Below are 21562 nucleotides of genomic sequence, written 5' to 3' on the forward strand. Positions count from 1 at the left end.
TGGGACTTTAAATTACAATACCATCCTGCAATTAGAATTATTCTGCAAAAGACAAGGGAAATGGACAGAGATCCCCTCTGTCCAAATTTTCTTCAGACTAAGAGATATGAAAGAACTCTGTCTTAAGTATGAGATTGTTGTGTGCCCTAAAAGTGAGCCCACTAGGCAAATGGTGTTAGGCACAGGAAACCAAGAGAAAGAACCCCGCCCCCCCCCCCGCCCCCCCCCCCCCCCACGCCATGAAGGCTCACCTTCCACAGCTCCCGAGTTGCCTGGTGCTTCTTCCTTGTATCCAAGTGTGCCCCCATATCCGGGAGCACCCCCTCCACAAAAGCCAGCTCGAGTATGTCCCTTAGTTGAAACTGGAGGAGAATTCGGACCAACCCGAGTCCATAAACCCTTCTCCCTCTTAGAACTAAGACAGATCAAACAAGACCTGGGAAGCTATACAGATGACCCAGGCAAATATATTGATCCATTCCAACATATTACCTTGGCCTTTGACTTGATGTGGATGGGCATCATGGTCATATTTAGTCAAACTTTATCTGACCCTCAACCTACTAGGGTCTTAAAGGAAGCCCAGAGGTATGCAACAGGGCTTCACATGTCAAGCGATAGATACCCAGTAGGGGAAACTGCAGTCCCCTCCTCCAATACTAACTGGAATTATATTGACCCTGAGCACATCTGGGAAAGGGATCATTTTCTAATCTGTGTAAAGGCAGGACTGAAAGCAGCCCAGCAAAATAATCAGCTATGCCCAGGTCTCAGCAATAACTCAGGAGCCCAATGAGAACCCCATTGCCTTTCTGGAAAGGCTAAAAGAGGCCCTCCAAAAGTTTACCAATTTGGACTTAAGACTCTTACGAGGGACAGGTGATTTTAAAGGACAAGTTCCTGTCCCAATGTGCATCAGATATCAGAATTAAGTTAAAACAGCTACAGCAGCAGGACTCTGCTGCCTCTTTAGATGAGATGGTCCAGACAGCCACCAATACCTTTTATAGCAGAGAACAGGAGAAGGAGGCCAAGACCCAGGAGAGGGAGAGAAAGAGAGACAAGGCATGCCCAGATGCTGGCTGCCCTCCAGGGAAGCCCTATGGCACACGCTGATTCCTTGAATGATGAGGCAAATGCCTAATCTGTAGACAGGCAGGGCAATGGGCCAAAGAGTGTCCTAACCGTGACAGGTCTCCTAGAACTTGCCACAAATGCCGTCAACTGGGACATTGGGTGGCACTCTGAACTCGGGACCCAAGAGCCTCAAGGTCAAGCGCCAAGCCTTCCCTCACAATGGTTCAAGAGGACTGAAGCGGCCTGCTTCAGCCAGCCCGCCTGTCACAGATAACCATCATGGGGCTGGAGCCAAGGGTGCAACTGGATGTGGCAGGTAGGTCCGAGAATTTCTTGGTTGACACAGGGGCTACCTACTCTGTCTTGATCTCCTACTCCGGAGCCTTCTCCCAAACCGGTACCATTATGGGTGCTACAGGAAAAGCAACTACTAAAAGATTCACCCAAGCACTTCTTTGTTGCTGGGATGGACAGATATTTTCCCACCAGTTTCTGGTGGTCCCTGAGTATCCTACTCCCTTAATGGGAAGAGACATACTCACTAAACTGGGGACCACCTTTGTGATGGGAAGCTTTTCAGCCCCTAGGGCCCTACAGCTTCTGGTTACTACTGAAGAACCCATTACACCTTCTCCAATTAGAGAGAGAACAAAGACTATGGGAGGACAAAATTAACCCCCAGGTGTGGGACCAGGGGATCCCTGGATGAGCCCATCAAGCTGAACCGGTCATCATTGTCCTCCGAGATCACACTCGGATTCCTAACTGGAAACAATATCCTCTCAAAAGAGAAGCTTGGGGAGGGGGTGGAATACAGCCTTTAATAAATAAATTCCTTGCTTGTGGGCTATTGGTCCCCACCAGTTCACCATGTAACACCCCAATCCTCTCAGTAAAGAAAAAGGACGGAACCTGGCGAATGGTTCAAGATCTCCGGATCATAAATGAAGCTGTAGTCTCCCTCCATCCCACAGTACCGAATCCCTATGTAATCTTGGGAGAAATCCCACCCAGTGCTAAGTGGTTTACAGTCTTGGATCTCAAAGGTGCATTTTTTTTGTCTACCACTGGCTAAAGAATCCCAATATCTTTTTGCCTTTGTGTGGGAGGCCCCGGGAGAAAAACACCAACAGATGACTTGCACAGTATTACCACAGGGGTTCAGAGACAGCCCCCACTTGTTTGGACAGGCCCTTAGCCGGGATCTCCTAGATCTGGACCTGGGGCCTAATGGGAAAATATTACAATATGTAGATGACCTACTAATCTGCTCTCCAGATGAAAAAAGTGCCCAACAACATGCAATTCAGGTTCTAAGCTTTTTGGTAGAAAGGGGATATAAAGTCTCCCGTGCTAAGGCACAGATGGTTGAGACAAAGGTCACTTACCTGGGAGTTCACATTACACACGGGTCCAGGAGGCTGTCCTCTGATCGGGTACAAGGAATCCTCCAGTTGCCCTCCCCCAAGACTCGAAAACAATTGCGAGCTTTCCTGGGGCTAACTGGGTACTGTAGAATCTGGATACCCAACTATGGTCTAATTGCCCAGCCCTTATATAAAAGCTTAAAGAGATGAGATGATTCAACCCCATTGATGAAGGAACTCCTCAAAAGAAGGCAAAGGCTACACTAAAACAAGCCTTAACTCAGGCACCTGCCTTGAGGTTGCCAGATCCAAAAAAAAAGCATTCCAACTTTATGTCCATGAAAGAGAGGGAAGAGCCTTGGGAGTGTTAACTCAAAGGTTGGGATCTGAGCCCCAGACTGTAGCTTACTTATCCAAGAGACTCGATCCAACTGCCCAAGGCTGGCCCCCCTGCCTTTGAAATCTTGCAGCTATTGCAATCATGATAGAAGATGCTTTAAAACTCTCCTTTGGGGCAAACTAACTATTTTTACCAGTCACCACAACTCCTAAATGGGAGAGGCCATTTATGGATGTCTGATCAAAGAATCCTCAGATATCAAGTGATACTGATGGAAAATCCAGGCCTCACTATATCCCCTTGTGAGGTTCTTAACCCAGCTTTCCTCCTTCCTACCCCCAAGGGTTCTCTCTCCTTTCACTCTTGTCTAGAAACCTTGGACCACTGGACAAAACCCCGAGAGGGATTGTCAGAAGATCCTCTGACCAATCCTGAGGAAATCTGGTACACTGATGGAAGCAGCTTTGTCTTGGATGGAAAAAGAAGAACCGGATATGCAGTAGTCTCCAATTCTGAGATCATAGAGGCTAAGCCACTGCCACCAGGTACCTCAGCCCGATTAGCTGAGCTCATAGCTCTGACTCGAGCTTTAGAGCTGGGAAAAGGGAAAAAAAAAAAAAAAAAAAAAGCCACTTACACTGACTCCAAGTATGCCTTTCTGGTGCTACATGCACATGCAGCTATTTGGAAAGAAAGGGGCCACTTGACCACCCGAGGGTCCCCAATCAAAGACGGTGATGAAATCTTAGGCTCTTGGAGGCAGTCCATCTGCCCACTGAGGTTTCAGTCTCCCACTGTAAAGGACACCAAAAAGGGAGCACTGAAGTGGCACGAGGGAACCAAGCAGCTGACCAGGCAGCTAAGAGAGCAGCGTTACAGAACCATGACCTAATAGGGGTTGCCACCTTAGTTCCACAGACTAACTCACCAGAAACTCCTTCATATACTGAATGTGAGACTCTTAAAGCTAAGAGTGAGGGCTTTCAAGAAGATCATACGGGGTGGCTCCAAAAGGAGGGGCTCCTTTTTCTGCCTGGGAACCTCCAATGGAAGTTGGTTAACTCCTTACGTGCCACCACTCATTTAGGAGAAAAGGCCCTCCAAAGATTACTAGAAAGGTCTTTCAGAGGAACAGGCTTCCAAACAACTATAAGACAAGTGGTCTTCTCTTGTCCCACTTGCCATTAAACAACCCCCAAGGAGCTCGAAGACCCCAGCTGGTCCAGCCCATCCAACGACATGGGGCCTAACCAGGAGAGGACTGGCAGATGGACTTCACCCAGATGCCAGTTTCTCAAGGGTATAAATACCTATTAGTTATGATAGATACATTCACAGGATGGATTGAAGGCTTTCCCACCCGGACTGAGAAGGCTGAGGAGGTGGTAAAAAAACTGATCCATGAAATCATTCCAAGGTTTGGTCTGCCCAGGTCATTACAAAGTGACAATGGAACACCATTTACTTCTAAGATCACCCAAAGAGTCTCTAAAGCATTGGGCATTACTTATTATGTCCATTGTGCCTGGAGGCCTCAATCTTCAGGAAAAGTAGAAAGAGCCAATCAATTCTTAAACTCAGCGATAAAAAAGATAACTCAGGAGACCTCCCTGGGATGGAAGTAGGCTTTACCAATAGCTCTCCTCTGCACCCATATTGCCCCTAAGGAACAGGTTAGTCCTAGTCCTTATGAGATGCTATATGGGAGACCTTTGTTTATGTCAATGACCTCTTCCTAGATCCAGAGGTTCAGACCCTCCAGTCTTATGCCATGGCCATTGGGCAATTCCAACAGGATATATGCTTGTGGGGTATGAACCAGGACCCAAAAGACTCTAAGGAGTCCCCACTATAGGCTCCAGGGACTCAAGTCCTAGTTAAAGTCTGGAAAGATGGGTCCTCAAAGGCTCAACTCCAACCCACATGGAAGGGCCCCTACCCTGTAATACTTTCTACTCCCACAGCAGTCAAGGTGCCAGGGCATGACTCCTGGATTCACTACTCATGCGTCAAGCCATGGAAGAAAACAGAAGAGGACACTCAATACACCTGTGAGCCCCTGGGAGATCTCAGATACCTATTCAGAACTATAAATGCGTTCCATTCTAATAAACAACCCCAAAATCTGGTCTCTGGGGATAAGATTTCTCAAGACAGCTCTAAAGAGCCAACACAGCTTGGCAGAGATAATACTCCAAAACAGACAGGAGATAGATCTTCTGATATCTGAACAAGGAGAGACTTGAGCCATGCTGGCGGTGTAAATTTGAAATTGGCTAATGCCCCTACCTGTCCTTGTTATGCCACACTGATGCTGCTTATGATTGTCCCATGTGCTGTCAATTGTCTAACCTGTCCTGTCTCTGCCCAGGTCAAGCTGCAACATGCAGCGCCAGTTCAACAAAGTTATAAAACTACAGCCGACCACGGAAAATATCACTCACCCTTAGATGGACACCACTATGAGGACTCTGAGGCTTGAGACTAGCAAGAGGGGGAAGCCCAATACTCCTCGCTGTCCCAGTTCATCAGGAAGTAGCCAGAAAGACCTCAACGCCCCTATTCCCAAAGAGTTGGGCCTCTCATCTCTTGAGGGGGGAATGTTAGGTAGTTAGAATAGGGAAAAGGAGTCCAGAATGGCGATTGCTAAAAGATCTGGAAGGGTAAAGCCCACGAAAATAGAACAAAGGAAGGTCCGAGGACTGGAGTGAGAACCTCAGGTAAAACAAACAGCACTCCTGGCTGGCCCAATTTACATAGGACAAGCCCAGGGAAAGAGAAACATAAAAAGGAGCCAAAGCTCTCTTCTCTCGCTCTCTCCCGTGCAATGGGGTGCTCTTCTCTTCGCGTCTTTGGATCGACGTCTTTGGATCACACCTTGAAGATGGATTTTCCTGCTATTATCTAAATAAAATAGAGCTGTAACACTGAGCTATAACACTGATTTATTTAAGAACTATAACACGGTCCGTTCAAGACCTGAGAGGTATAACATGATCTGTCCAAGACCCGAGAGCTGTGACCTGCCGAGGGGGCTTTAATGTCCGTCACTCCAAATCTTTGTTGTGACAAGACAAAGAACCAAGGAACACACACTCACCTGAAAATACTTTATCTCTTCTGTAAGCCAGTGCTGGTTTGTGAAATGTTTGCTACCAGCTCACAGTAAGAAACAAACAGACATTGAAAGTGAGTATAAGCAAGTAAACTTCTACCTTATCTTGACCCAAACTGGAATTGTCAAGAAAAAGATGAGCATTTTTATCATATGACTGGATCTGCTAAGACTGCTGGATTATTAGTTCTCCATGGGCCAGAGATTATAATTTGGTGTCTAAACTAGTATTTTTAAAAGATGTTTGTGTGGTTCACATGTAAATTGATGAATTTTATAGATACTTTCCCCAGCAAAATGCATATACAGAGAAACACAAAAGTTAACATGTAATAAAGTAAAAGTTGCTCAGTTGTGTCCAACTCGTTGCAACCCCATGGATGCCATGGAAGCCCATGGACTTCTCCAGGCCAGAATCCTGGGGTGGGTAGCCTTTTCCTTCTCCAGGGTATCTTCCCAACCCAGGGATCGAACATGTAGTAAGATGTCAGTATATATGTAGGCATCCCATGAGGACTTATAGGTCTTGTTTTAAGCCTGGAAAGAGACAACAGCAGGGAGAAGACATTTTAAGTAATCATTTCATCATTCAGAAGTGTACTCTAATTATCTGAGAGTATAAACGAGTAGACAGAGCTGGACCTCATAACAACATCACAGAAGAAGCTGAAAGATGTCATTTATAAGTTACTTACTCATTCATCCAACCAGACTGGTTACAAAGTAGCAGATTAAGTTCTGATCTAGATCACTGCTCCAAAAATAGAAATTTGTCTTTCTTTCCCCTCCTTCACCCTCCTCCAACCCCAGATTCTATAACCTCTCCCAAGTTAGGGCTTCCCACATCAGTCAGTAAAGAATCTACCTGCAATGCAGGACACCTGGGTTTGATTTCTGGGTTGGGAACATCCCCTGAAGAAGGAAATGGCAACCCACTCCAGTATTCTTGCCAGGAGAATCCCATGGACTGAAGAGCCTGGGATGCTATTGTCAGTGGGATTGCAAGAGTTGGCCGTGACTTAGTAGAGTAAACCACCACCACCACACTTGGTAGTAGACAGAGACCACCTTCCTCCATCAGACAGAAAACCTTGCTTCCAAACATTCCAGCAGGTTGAAAGCCTGAGGCTCCACCAGGCAGGTGACCACGTGCTGGACTCTGAATCAGGGCATGGTGACACAGAGGCTGGAGCTGGGCTGAATGCTTTGGCATACACGGTGGAGGTGGCAGTGTGTCGTCCAGGTGTCAGGAGCAGCAGAGACAACAGGTCTAGCCACAGGGTCCATTGTCCAGCATCAGGGCTGACAGTGTTGTGAACAGTGGTGTCTGTGCCCACCTGCAGGGCAGGGGTTCTTATGTGGGACCTGACCTGGGTGGAATTGTTGATTCTGTTCCTGGATGTGTAGCCTCAGGGCTGTTCTGAGGCTTCTTCTGAAATAAAACAAAACCACAAGTCTGTATCTCTCTGTTCCATTTAGAACAATTTGAAATCCTTTTTTCCCCACACAAAACTATATAAGAATACCATGTAGGGAAAATCTCAGAAAGCAAGGATTCAGAGACTTTTCCTTCTGCTTTACTATGACTGATATACACTATTGAGTCAGTTTATGGTGTACAGTTGTTGATTTGATACATTTCTGTACTGCAAAATAATCACCACCATAGATTTATCTGACAACTGCACCATGTCACATAATTATCTCTTCTGTGTGTGTGTGCAGAAAATTTAGATCTTAGCAACTCAGAGACCTTATGCTGAGCTGATAATCACTTCCTAAGTTTTCCACCTGTTGATAGCACATGGTAGAAACAACATGTAATGCCCACCAAATGTTTTGTCTCTTTCCTCTCAGGAAAAACATTTAACTGTATGTTTAAGACTCCTCCCCACCTTGATCATTCTCCGATCACTGACGTCAGTGGATCCCAGTCTGCCTGAACCTCAGTACTGCTTGTAGATGAGAGGGTAACAGGCAAGAAGGCCAGGGGTCTCCAAACGGAGGAAATAGGCTGCAAGTGCCAGACATTTTTAATCTCTCTTAAGCGGCAGGAGGAAACAAACTAGCAATACTTTTTTCCTTCTCTACACAAATTTAAAAGAAAGTTTCTCTTAAAATGCTGTGTTGCCATGACACCTGGTTTCACCTGAAGCTAACTATTCTCAAACCTTGAGTTAACCAATACATTTTTTCTTATGGAAATATTTCTCTTAAGTTATGTTAATGTGCTATGCATTTACCCCAAACTCTGTCTTCAAGTGGGTTCCGCCAAATGGCTCAGAACCTACTTGACAAACCAGTATGTTATACTCAGATATTGTTCCCCTAATCTATGTAAACAAAACTATTTGTTTGGTAATCTGCCCTTCTACAAGATTCAAGTCAATCATTTTATGACCTGGGATGAATCATCTGGTACCAAGATTATCACAAAATGCATTATGGGTGAGGGGCCTGGTGCCATTCTGAGTTTTAAGACATTCCTTTTTTTTCATTAACAGACTGCTCGTGGCTATATAACATCCAGCTAAAGACTAGCAGATGGGTACTCTTTCTGCCCCCTTCTGATGCCTATGTCAGAAGCTTTCTCTATCTCCTTTATACTTTAATAAAACTTTATTACACAAAAGCTCTGAGCGATCCAACCTCATCTCTGGCCCCGGATTGAATTCGTCTCCTCTGGAGGCCAAGAATCCTGGCGTCTTATCATTCAGCAACAACCTTTCATAGAGATTGTTACACAATACTCAGGACTTTTCCCAGAAACCCACATCTCAGGATGTTGGGCATGGAGTCCGGGAATTCCTTATGAACGAGCCCTATGGGTAAGGCTGGTGCACAGCCATGTGGGCATCCTGGTTTATGTTCTTGCAACTACATGTGAGATCTGAAGATCAACACCAACCAGGTTATAAGTCTGTTTCAGACAGTCTGTCTCTAAGAAGGGTGCAGGCAAGTCCTGTGCACACAGAAGATCGGGATCCCATTCCATGTGCTGTCTAGACTCGGTGTCAGAACCATGCTGTCTCCTCCTCAGGTGTGTTGTCTGATCAGCTCCCCCGGTGTCGGGGGTCCAGGGTTCAGTCCTTGTCTTTCCCCTTCTGTAGCCAATTCTCCCCTCATCTGTGACATCATCTTCTCAAGGCTTTAAACATCATTTATATGGTGTTACCTATTTCATCAACAATCTCAGATATGCAGATAATACCATTCTAATGGCAGAAGTGAAGAGGAACTAAACAGCCTCATGATGAGGGTGAAGGAGGATAGTGAAAGAGCTGGCTGAAGACTAAATATTAAAAAAGCTAAGATCTTGGCATCCGGCACCATTACTTCATGCAGATAGAAGAGGAAAATGCGGAAATAGTGGTATATTTCCTCTTCTTGGGCTCTAAAATCACTGCAGATGATGACTGTAGCCATGAAATCAGAAGATGATTGCTTCTGAGAAGGAAAGCTATGAGAAAACTAAACAGTATGTTGAAAAGTAGAGACACGACTCTGCCAACAAAGGTCCCTAGAGTCAAGACTGTGGTCTTCTCAGTGGTCATGTATTGTTGTGAGAGCTGGACCATAAAAGAAGGCAGAATGTCAAAGAATTGATACCTTCAAATTGTGGTGCTGGAGAAGACATCTGAGAGTCCCTTGGACAGCAAGGGGTTCAAACAGAAGAATCTTAAAGGAATTCAACCTTGAATACTCATTGGAAGAACTGATGCTGAAGCTGAAGTGCCAGTATTTTGCTCATCTGATGTGAACAGCTGACTCATTGGAAAAGTCCCTGATGCTAGAAAAGATTGAGGGCAGAAGGTGAAGACGGTGTTACAGGATGACATGGCAAGATGGCATCACTGATGCACTTGATATAAACTTGGGCAGAATTTGGGAGATGGGTGAGGGACAGGGAGGCCTGGAGTGCTGCAGTCCATGAGATCACAAAAAATTGGACACGACTGGGTGACTGAACAACAACCTCTTCCATCTATTTCTCGTCAAGTCATCTCACATAAACCCCAGACTAGTAAACCCAACTCAGTTGCCACTTTCCTAAACTGGATGTTGATGGTGATGCCTCCTCAAATATGCCCCTTCCAGAGTCCCCTCATTTCCACAGTGGGCACCCCACATGCCTAGATGCAAATCTCAAATTTTGTGGTCCTCCTTCATTCTTTTTCATGATTCAGATTTAATCCACTAGGAAATGCTGTAAAATGCATTTTCAGAATATATTAAGAATCCACTCACTCACCATTATCTTCCCTGCTCACACCCCAGACAAGCACCAGCATCCCCACCCTGGACCCTGAGCTGTTTCCTACAGTTTCCTCTATGCCTCCCTCGCCCTTCACCTCCTGACTCTGCACAGCAGCCTGACTGACCCTTCTAGAGAGCAGTCATACCAGGTCCTCTTCTGTTCAAATCATCCTACAACTTCATATCTTACTGAGATAAAATCAACCCCCTTCTAACATCCTGGAGGCACACAGGATCTGGCCCATCATTGGATCTCATCTCAACTTCTGGCTCGTCCAGCCACACCTGCCTCCTGGTTCTCCCTTGAACACAGACACTCTCCTGCTCTCGTGCATTTGCACTGGAGGCTCCACTGCCTGGAGAGATCCTCCCCCAGACATCCTCTTGGACATTCCCTCATGTCCTTCACATCTTTACTCAAAGGTCACTTTCCCAATGAGGCCCACTGTCCACCTTTCCTGTCCCCACACACTTATATGCTGGGTCAAAGTCCTCAGAGCACCTACCAACCTCTAAAGGAAACACTTCCCTTCTTACTAGTCTCCTGGGACACACTCTGCCCCTTCCGCCTAGAACACACTGCACATGGCTGAAAAGGTTTGTTTTTGGTTCACTGAGTTCTCCTAGATGCAAAAAGAGGGTGTCATGTTTCTGTCACACAACAAATATCAGTTCAGTGAATGGTCAGTGTAAAGCACTTCCTTATTCTAGATACAGTGTCTTTATTGATGTGACCTCAGGCCACATGCTGTCTCGTGGCAGTTAAGCAGAACATCCATTCGCACTGACCTCAGTGCTGCCTGTATTTTACTAACAAAGGCTGATCTCCCTTCCCCCCCACACCAATCAGCCTGCACACACACACTTTATCTCTTCAGAAAGGAAGATTCTTTGCTTCCTGCTCCTATGTTCAACCTGCTGTGATTTTATTAGGCTCTGCTTTCTAAATCCATGAGTTGAGATGGGAGCCAACAGTCCTTAGAAGATGTAAGGGCAGAAGAGGGGGCAGACTGCAGAGAAGAGAGAAGTCCAGCAAGAATTAAGTCAAGATATGAAACTATTGGGTCCCTCCTCTTTGTAAGTTCCAGCATGTGGTTCCTTTAAAAAGATGGAGAAAAGCTGGAAAGACGAGTCCAGCAAAATCTCTAAAAGGAGTGCAAGAGCTGGACAACTCTGACATGTCTCTCTTAGAACCACTGAGAATCCTGTGTGCATGGACCCCATGGACTTGTGGGGACAATGACAGGCAAAGTGACCCCTGCTACTGTCAGAGATGAGGTCACCCAGAGAGGAATGAGATCAGGACTCCACGTGAAAAAGAACAGTCATTACACCAACAACAAGGATAGCAATAACTAAATAAGCAAAATATAAACACTACAAAAAAGAAAGAAAGAAAGGAGCTAAGGATTGGACCAAGGCCTGAGCCGAGGATAACCATTTAAGACACCCACCCTGTCCATGGTCCTGGAGTTACAAGGTTGAGGTGACTTCTGAGTCCATGATCACAGATCCCTGGTAGGACAAGCATTTACTGAAGGGACAAGGACAAAGGAATGGAGAAGAGGGCCCAGATCAGGAGTGACCATTGTCAAAGCCCACTAGGCACTGATCACTGACTGCGCACAGGCCCTGTCCACACTCAGCTCCTCACAGCCTCCTCCTGTCCCTCCTGCAGCTGACTCAGTACAAAAACAGGTGGATGAATCTGGAAGGTTCTCAGCGTTTCAATTTATTTCCCCTTTCAAACTTTAGGAATCCTCACCTTTATTATCCAATCCCCTTTCATGGCACCAGTTAGAAAAAACAAATTTATATATACAGATTTTATTTTCAATAAGGAAATAAGACATCATTACTTAGTGCATGTGACCAAACACAGGGATGCAGACTATCTAGCTCTGTCTCTGCTGGAGCAGGACAGTGGATGAGGGAGGAGAACACAGGTCAGGGTGGTGAGGGGGCACGGTGGGCATGGGTGGGCAGTTTTCCCACCTCCCCATGTTACGCTAATAGCAGCACAGACACATTCAGATGCAGCTGCAGAAAGAGGGGTCCTGGGATCTGACGTCACAAAGCAGGACCGAGCATCACTCAGTCCCCACAAGGCAGATGTCTCACACTGTGAGAGAAAAGAATCAGGAACCAGTTCAGGTCAGTCATGTAAGCACTCACATTCTCCACAGCCCCCCACAAGCTCACATGTCCCACTCAAAGATCCCTGCTGCCCAATGTGTCCCCTCTGCCCCAATCCCCCTTCCAATCTAGACCCTCCAGAGTCTCACCTTTAGGAACCGTGAGAGACACATCAGAACCCTGGGCACTGTCACTGCCTGGGGGAGAACAAGACCAGGACATGGTCAGAACCCACAGGAGAGAAACTAGAGAAAGCGCTTTGAGGAGGGTGAGCCGTCCAGGGCCTCCTGTCTTCACCCTCACAAGGGTCTCAGGAATCACCCCCTCCATACTTACTTGCAGCCTGGGTGTAGGTCCATCCTTTTTCACCTGTGAGAAGAAAATACCATGTGAGAGGCCAGGGAGAAGGCTGAGTCATGAGATTCTAGAGCAACCCCTAGTCCTGAACCCAAAAGAACTTTCTGGAACTGTGGTCAAAACTCATGATAGGATCAGGAACACTGAGAAGGGAGCTGTGTACGAACTGGGCCACCTATCCTCCTGGAGGACTGTACTCAGCAATGATCTCCCTCTGACCTTCAAGTGCGGGAAACCTGGCCCCAACTGGAATTAGGAAAGTGAAAAATTTCTCTTTCATTTTCACACGTGCTTTAGAAAAGAAAAATGTTAGCATCAGCTCCAGACTCCATGAGTGTGTGGAGCATACTTTGCAGTAACCAGGCAGGTAAAGTTCTACCTGGGCTTGAAACCCCCAGCGAGACAAGAAAACTCAGATCCCTCTCTCCCTTCCCTACCTGAGCACTTCTTCCTCCAGATCACAGCTCCAGCCACCACAGCCACCATGAGGAGAACCAGGCCAACAATGATGCCCACGGTGAGGAAGGAGGTCTGAGGAGGTTCTGTGGAGGAAAGGGAAGAGGCCCTGACCTCAGCTTGAGTCCTGACATTGCTGAACTGAGTCCTGAAGGGCTCCTGCTTTATCTGAGAGGAAGCTTCAGTCCCATCTCCCTCCTTACCCCATCTTAGTGTGAGGGGCTCCTGAAGCCCCTCGTGCTGCACACGGCACGTGTATCTCTGCTCCTCTCCAGAAGGCACCACCAGGGCCACCCACTTCTGGAAGGTTCCATCTCCTGAAGGCCTGGTCTCCACAAGCTCCATGTCCTGGGTCCGGTCCTCCCCATTGTGCTGCCAGGTCAGTGAGATCTCCTCAGGTAGAAGCCCATGGCCCAGCACCTCAGGGTGACCTCAAGGTCAGAGATGGGGTGATGGGTCACATGTGCCTTTGGAGGGTCTGAGGCAGAAGAATCAGATAATTCACCGTGTGTGTTACCTTCATGGGTCACTGAAGCAGCATCATGTCACCACCCTGAGAAAGGACAGAACAGTAATTTTTTCCCCCAGCTTTACTGATGTATACTTAACAAAAACTGTACACATTTAGAGTGTACTACATGTTGCTTTGATATATATCTACACTGTGAAGGTAATTACTGTATTCATCAACTTACCTTATGTGTGTGTCTGTTTGACAGGGGTGATGAGAATGATTAAGATCAATTTTAAAGTATACAATACAGGATTATTATTAACTATAGTCACCAGGCTGTACATCAGATCCCCAGATGTCTTATGAACTTTTTTACCCTCTGAGCTATGGAACATTCAAGACCATGGTGTTGAAAAAAGCAGCAGAAGAGCTAGATAACAGCCTCAACTCAGGGATGATCTATATTAGTTCTTGGAAATTTCTAGAATGAGAGACTAGGATAGGAGCTCTAAAAATGGGAGGGGGAAAATACAGACTGGTGGAGGCTGAGTGACTCAGAAAAGCTGGAGTCAGGCCTCCTTAGATGCTGTCAGGGTGAGAACATGTCTTGAGAGAGAAAGTCATGGATCACAAGATGGTGGCCAGGGTCAAAGGGCACCGCTGACCGGCTATTTCAGGGATGGTTTGTTTCCTGCTTCTTCCTTAAAGACAGTGGATTCCTTAATTGTCCTTCAGAGAAGAGGGGCCACTGGTGACTGTCTTGTACAGAATATGAAAACCTGGGCGGATTCCTCGCTCTCCTGAAAAGAACCTGGGGCGCTGTTCCCACAGGGACCCCATTTTCCTCTCCTCGTGGGAAGCCAGCTCCAGCCCGCGGGGAGATCAGGGAGGCCCCGCGCCCCTCGTACCTGCGCGCAGCAGCGTGTCCTTCCCGTGCTCCAGGTATCTGTGGAGCGACTCCACGCACTCGCCCTCCAGGTAGTTCCTCTCTCTCTCCACATTATCTGCCGCCTCCCACTTGCACTTGGTGATCTGAGCCGCCGTGTCCGCCGCGGTCCAGGAGCGCAGGTCCTCGTTCAGCGCGATGTAATCTCTGCCGTCGTAGGCGTCCTGCCAGAACCCGCGGAGGAGGCGCCCGTCCGGCCCCACGTCGCAGCCGTACATCAACTGGAACGTGTGAGACCCTGACCCGCCCCGACCACCCGCGGTGATTAAACCCAAACTGAAAATGAAACCGGGTCAAGCCCCGCCGGCTCCTCCCGGGTGGGGGTGCCCGGCGTGTTCCGCAGTGTTGGGGTGACCCTAGGACCCGGAGACTCGAGGTGACCCCGGCCAGTCCCTGGGGATGCGGGTCGTGACCTGGACCCGGGCCCGCGTCGCTCACCGGCCTCGCTCTGGTTGTAGTAGCCGCGCAGGGTGTTCAGATCCACTCGGAAACTCTGTGCGGTGTCCTTAGCTATCCGCGTGTTCCGATCCCAATACTCGGGCCCCTCCTGCTCCATCCACGGCGCCCGCGGTTCTTCCCTCGGATTCGGAGCGTCGCTGTCGAATCGCACGAACTGCGTGTCGTCCACGTCGCCGACAGAGATGAAGCGGGGCTCCCCGAGGCCAGGCCGGGACACGGCGGTGCTGAAATACCTCAGGGAGTGGGAGCCTGAGGGCGGGGAGGGGTGAGACTCGACCCGACCTCCTCCCGGCGCGGATCCCAGGTCCGAGGTGAGGGGGCCGGGAGGGCGGAGGGGGCGGAGGGCCAGTGAACTGGTAGCGGTCGAAGACAGGCCCGACATTCGGAGGGGGAAGAGAAGAGGGGTCGAGAGGCAAGGGAGGGATAGGACGGGACAGGGGGTAGGAAGCGGGTCTGGGCAGGGCGTCGGCGTCGCCCCTTCCCTGGGGTACTGCCCCCCAGACTCCCGGGACGTCCCCTCGCCCCTCTCCGCAGAGGCCGTTCCCTCCCGACCCAACACTCACCAGCCCGGGTCTCGGTCAGAACCACGACCCCCGAGAGAAGCAGGAGGAGGATTCGCGGTCCCATGACTGGCAACCTCTGTGTCTGGGAAGGACTTTATTACCCGGAACCGAGGAGACGCTAATTGGGTTTTCAAGAAATCGGGCACCCATTGGCAGTGAGAACTGGAGCCGCATCACGAGTGTCCAGGCAGGAGGGCTCAGCACAGGTTGTGAGAGAGAAAGTGAAACTCGGGGAGACGGGGAATCCCCAACAGGGAGCGTCCCAGCCCCTGACTCCGCCCTTGACCCTGAGATCCTGAGCGGCTTGCTCTCTCCAGGGACCTGGGACTTTGCCCTGATCCCTCCCCTCCTGCTTGGTAGGATGTTCAAACTACCGAATAATCGCACTCATCTCACACGCTAGCAAAGTAATGCTCAAAATTCTCCAAACCAGGCTTCAACAGTGCATGAACCATGAATTTTCAGATGTTTAAGCTGGATTTAGAAAAGCCAGAGGAGCCAGAGATCAAACTGCCAACATCCCCTGGATCATCAAAAAAGCGAAAGAGAAAACATCTACTTCTGCTTTATTGACTATGTCAAAGCCTTTGACTGTGTGGATCACAACAAACTGTGAAAAATTCTTCAAGAGATGGGAATACCAGACCATCTGACCTGCCTCCTGAGAAATCTGTATGCAGGTCAAGAAGCTACAGTTAGAACTGGACATGGAACAACAGACTGGTTCCAAATTGGGGAAGGAGTACATCAAGGCTGTATATTGTCACCCTGCTATACTCTATACTGTCACCCTGTATACTGTCACCCTACATTTAACTTACTTGTAGAGTACATCATGTGACATGCTGGGCTGGATGAAGCACAAGCTGGAATCAAAATTGCGAGGAGAAATATCAACAACCTCAGATATGCAGGTGACACCACCCTTATGGCAGAAAGCAAAGAGGAGCTAAAGAGCCTCTTGATGAAAGTGAAAGAGAAGAGTGAAAAAGTTGGCTTCAAGCTCAACATTCAGAAAACTAAGATCATGGCCTCTGGTCCCATTACTTCATGGCAAATAAATAGGGAAACAGTGGAAATAGTGGCAGACTTTATTTTTTTGGCTCCAAACTCACTGCAGATGGTGACTGCAGCCATGAAATGAAAAGATGCTTGCTACTTGGAAGAAAAGCTACAACCAACCTAGACAACATATTAAAAAGCAGAGACATTATTTTGCCAACAAAGATCCATCTAGTCAAAGCTATGTTTTTTCCAGTAGTCATGTATGGATATGAGAGATGGACTGTAAAGAAAGCTGGGCACTGAAGAATTGATGCTTTTGAACTGTGGTGTTGGAGAAGATTCTTGAGAGTCCCTTGGACTGCAAGGAGATCAAACCAGGAAATCTGAAAGGAAATCAGTCCTGAATATCCATTGGAAGGACTGATGCTGAAGCTGAAGCTCCAATACTTTGGCCACGTGATGTAAAGAACTGATTCATTGAAGAAGACCCCTATGTTGGGCAAGATTGAAGGCAGGAGGAGAAGGGGATGACAAAGGATAAGATGGTTGGATGGCATCACCGATTTGATGGACATGAGTCTGAGCAAGCTTCAGGAGATGGTGATGGACAGGGAAGCCTGGCGTGCTGCAGTCCGTGAGGTCACAAAGAGTCGGACACAACTTATGATTGAACTGATGTGAACTCCCCTCCTGCACCAAGAACTCTTTGTCTCACTGTCTCCCCGAGTCATAGCTCTGAGGCTGTTTGTGATTTTGATTAAAATACCTACACAATCTTACAAAATAGTGTTGACCCCAAGGATAGTATTTTCTGACCACTTCTGTGCATATTTTCCACACTACAAATAATACACTTTAAAGATTTTTGTTAGTTTATTTAGAATAATGTTAATAACACATGTGTTTAATATCAAGAATGATTTCCCCAAATAAACAGGATAGTGAAAAGCATAGAGCTTTTTACATTTTTTCCAAGTATCTTTCTTGCCTTTTTCATTATAAGACCACTGGATTTTCAGGTTTGCATCTGCGCTGAAGCTGTTATTTTGATTGAAGCCTATGAAAGTGAAAAAACCCACATATACATAGGAGTAGTATTTTTTAATAATTTTTTCACATAATTGTGGATGTTCATCTTGGATACAAAAGTAAAACTATACAAATTGTAGTTTCTCAAAGTTTTTTTCCACAGTGGACCTGAAACAATATCACTGACTATTTTCTCTTCTGTTACATTAAAATCTCTAAGCATATTTTGCTCATTGAACATCTGTTGTAGCAATGTAAGATTTTTACAAAGTAATACATTGTTTCACTAAATTATACAGCTCTTTCCTCATCATTCATTCTTTCAAGTAACAGTTGTTTTCCATGAAAAAGAGGGTAGTTCAGCTCACACAGTTTCCCTTGGGCCATTGGACTTTGAAATGTAGTAGAAGTGCTCAGTGTGTACTTTCCATCTCATCACAGAAGATACTTTTAAAATGTGTATTTAAGAATGATGATTAGGGAACATAAGCATTTTTATTTATTTTATTTTAAAATTTTATTTTATTGAAGGATATTTGATTTATAATGTTAATTTCTGCTGTACAGCAAAGTGACTCACTTATACATGTGTATATGTATATTCATTTTCACATTTTTTTCCATTTAGGTTTATTCAGGACAGATAAGAATTTTTAATGTGTCATTCTGGATGTTTTAAAGCAAACCTGATTATTAGTTTTCTTTTATTATACAAGAAAGTTTGGGTGAAAATAATTACTAGTGCAGCTTACGACCATAGTCTCCATTACTGTTAAGCTATACATCAAAGCAAATGTCAACATAGTGAGAAGTCAAATAATATCTGAGCGATGCTATGAAAGTGGTTTTCACCTCAGGGATCTCAGGAAAGGGTCTCAGTGACATCAAGGGTTCCACAGACCACACTCTGAGAACTGCTGTTCTGAATGAACCAGGGGGTCTCCCAACTGATCCCTGCCTTTGCCTCCTCTTCATTTTGGAAAATGCTTTTTCCTGAGCTGGACTCCCTGCCTCCCCAAACTTAAATGAGGGCCCTGCCCCTGGGCTCCTCTGGGAGAGAACTCAATCCCTAGAAAGTGATGCCAGAGAATGTCCTCAGTCTGGGAAGGGAGGTGGGGGGACAGGTGTTTTCCCTTTGGAACTGGGGACAGTTTGTACCTGAAGGCACCAGACCCACTCAAACCTAGTTTGATTTTGTTACACACCAGCTTAATATATATTCATATCCCAGACAGAAATCTGACATAGTGTCTAAGAAAAATATTATTGGCCCTTTCATCTCACATGGAGAAGGTGAAGGCACCCTACTCCAGTACTCTTCCCTGGAAAATTCCATGGATGGAGGAGCCTGGTAGGCTGCAGTCCATGGGGTCACAAAGAGTTGGACATGACTGAGCGACTTCACTTTCACTTTTCACTTTCATGCATTGGAGAAGGAAATGACAACTCACTCCAGTGTTCTTGCCTGGAGAATCCCAGGGATGGGGGAGCCTGGTGGGCTTCCATCTATGGGGTCACACAGAGTCGGACACGACTGAAGCGACTTAGCAGCAGCAGCACCATCTCACATGCTCTATGCACCTGACTTGAGGCCCACAAATCATGAAGAGCAGTCCATTCCAACAGAACATTCTGTGGTGAAAGAATTGTTCTATGTCTGTGCTGTCCAGTCAGGTAGCCAGTAGCTACATAAGGGTATTTAGCACTTTAAAGTGACTGTTGTGCTGAGCACTTTTATTTAATTTAAATAGCAATATGTGGCTACTTGTTGTTAATTAATCTGCTGTCTCTTTCCCCTAAAAGATACTGTGTGACTCATAGGTTGATGCATACTAAAATAATCTTAATATTGAAGTCATGGATTTGTCTGTTCAGGTCTTAGATATATCTTCAAAATATAGCATGTTCTGAAAGTTTCTTTAATGTGTATTTTAACAGATAGAGTGTTCAGACATTAGCCAAACCATAGTTTATTACCTTAGATCATAAATGTTTAAAACTGTCCATCAATGCTAGTTGTCCGATAATGATAAATGGATATAATTCTTGATCTCTTGGTGTTTTCCTTAACCTGGTAAACACAAGGACACACAGAAGTTATCAACTGATCACAACAGATATCAATACTTTGTAGGACTTGTACATACTTGTAAAGTTATGAAGCAGAAGATGTAACATTAGAATCCACCATCTTATTACATTTTACTTACTACTCCTGCTATACTTTCTCTCTAAATTCAATCGGTTCTGTTTCCCTTCACCCTTGGACATGTCTCTCCTAAACAAAAATACACATGAAGTTTTTACTCTTGTGGAATGAAGCATTTTATGACCCAAAGATGAAAAGCCATCAAAACACATAAATCTTCCCTATGTCAAGCAGACACTCACAAGATACAAACATATGCCCCTATTCCGATGGAAAGACACATCAAAATTTTTGGCAAACAGGTAACATGTCTCAATGTTCTTCAGTCAAAGACCACCAGGAGCAAAGCTGTGGGCAACCAGATTGGATTTATGCTGGATGCAGTGAGGGAGATCACACAGCATCAGGGACCATGGTGTCTCTTGTGATGTGTTAGAACATATACAGCAGGGAGTCCCCAACCTCGGGCTTGGGCCGGTATCTCCTGTCAGATCAGTGCCAGCATTAGATTAGAAATAAAGTGTACAATAAATGTAATGTGCTTGAATCATCCTGAAGCTACTCCCCCTTCCCCTGGTTTGTGGATAAATTGTCTTCATGAAATCAATTCCTGGTGCCAAAAATGCTGAGGACTGCTGACATATAGGATGTGGACTTTGGCTGGGTGATTTTGAGGGGCATCTGTGCAAGACTGTACTTCCCTGGTAGCTCAGTTAGTAAAGAATCCATCTGCAACGCGGGAGAACCTGGTTCAATTCCCGGGTTGGGAAGATCCGCTGGAGAAGGGATAGGCTACCCATTCCGGTATTCTTGGGCTTCCCTTATTGCTCAGCTGGTAAAGAATCTGCCTGCAATATAGGAGACATGGGTTTGATCCCTGGGTTGGGAAGATCCCCTGGAGAAGGGAAAGGCTACCCACTCCAGTATTCTGGCCTGGAGAATTCCATGGACCGTGTAGTCCATGGGGACGCAAAGAGTCGGACTCGACTGAGTGACTTTCACTTTCACTTTCAAATGCAAGACTGGCTTACTTTGACTGGGTGTTGTTAGGAAGAGGGGGCATGTCTATGACTGGGCATCTCAGTGAGTCTTCCCTGTAGGGAGGGCAGACTATATCGAGGATACAGATGTGATTGCAAAGAAGCAGTGGTTACTGGTATTAGCACAGGGAGAGGTTTGGTACATGGTAAGGGGCACAGTGCCACTTCTTTGCTCTGTGCTTAGAATGATGTCATGGTCTTGTTTTGTCTCACTGTGTCATGCACTCAGATGTCCTTGTCTGATGTTGGTGTTCTGTGAGATGACTTATGTCCAACAAGAGAATAACACAGCCGTGTGGTGCGCACCAAGCTCAGCTAGAGGATCAGAATGTATGTCCTAGTGTCTGAGCTGAAGGTGACCTGTCAAGTGTTTACTAATGTAGGGGATTTTTAATCCCCGGTAATTTTTGAAAGCATTATTTACCAGCACACAAGAGAATTGAAAAGATACTTAAGAATATACAAAAATAAATAATTCATGTTCTTCCCTTCATTTCCCACTCACGTCCTCTACTCAGAAATGGTTGCAGTTAGATATTTCTCATTTTTTCTTCCCAGAAAAATCTATATGTTCATTAATGAATATTGTTATATCAGTAAAAGAGCTGAGGCCACAGCCTGGGAGAAAAGACTGCAAATTCACATATCTGATAAAAAGCTTGTTTTGCAATACACACAGAACTCTTAATCTCAACAAACAAAAACCAGTAACCTTTTAAAAATAAAGTCTGAACAGACACCTCTTCAGAACGACATAACAATGGAAATGCATATGAAAAGATGTTAAACATCTTATGTTTTTAGGAAATGTA

At 46.2% G+C, this 21562-nt stretch overlaps 2 protein-coding genes across 8 annotated transcripts in view; both read right to left on the bottom strand.

The window, feature by feature from the left end:
* LOC133059727 (BOLA class I histocompatibility antigen, alpha chain BL3-7-like) overlaps positions 1-15702 on the bottom strand; it is a 30203-nt gene extending 14501 nt beyond the window's left edge. Inside the window, exons 1-5 of one of the 4 annotated variants that reach the window (XM_061147257.1) lie at positions 15528-15681; positions 14944-15213; positions 14468-14743; positions 13623-13658; positions 13377-13477 (exon numbers count right to left, since the gene is read on the bottom strand). In XM_061147257.1, the coding sequence (XP_061003240.1) occupies positions 13651-13658; positions 14468-14743; positions 14944-15213; positions 15528-15591 (618 nt within the window). In that variant the 5' untranslated portion in view covers positions 15592-15681 and the 3' untranslated portion in view covers positions 13377-13477; positions 13623-13650. Of the gene's footprint in view, positions 1-13376; positions 13659-14467; positions 14744-14943; positions 15214-15527 lie in introns of those variants that run through there. The other 3 variants (XM_061147258.1, XM_061147255.1, XM_061147256.1) reach the window with 3 other exon arrangements.
* The window catches only part of LOC133059723 (BOLA class I histocompatibility antigen, alpha chain BL3-7), a 141269-nt gene that overhangs the window by 50977 nt on the left and 68730 nt on the right, over positions 1-21562 (bottom strand). The gene's annotated exons all lie outside the window — the stretch shown is intronic.

The sequence above is a fragment of the Dama dama genome, chromosome 7 (assembly GCF_033118175.1).
Source record: "Dama dama isolate Ldn47 chromosome 7, ASM3311817v1, whole genome shotgun sequence".
Taxonomy (NCBI): domain Eukaryota; kingdom Metazoa; phylum Chordata; class Mammalia; order Artiodactyla; family Cervidae; genus Dama; species Dama dama.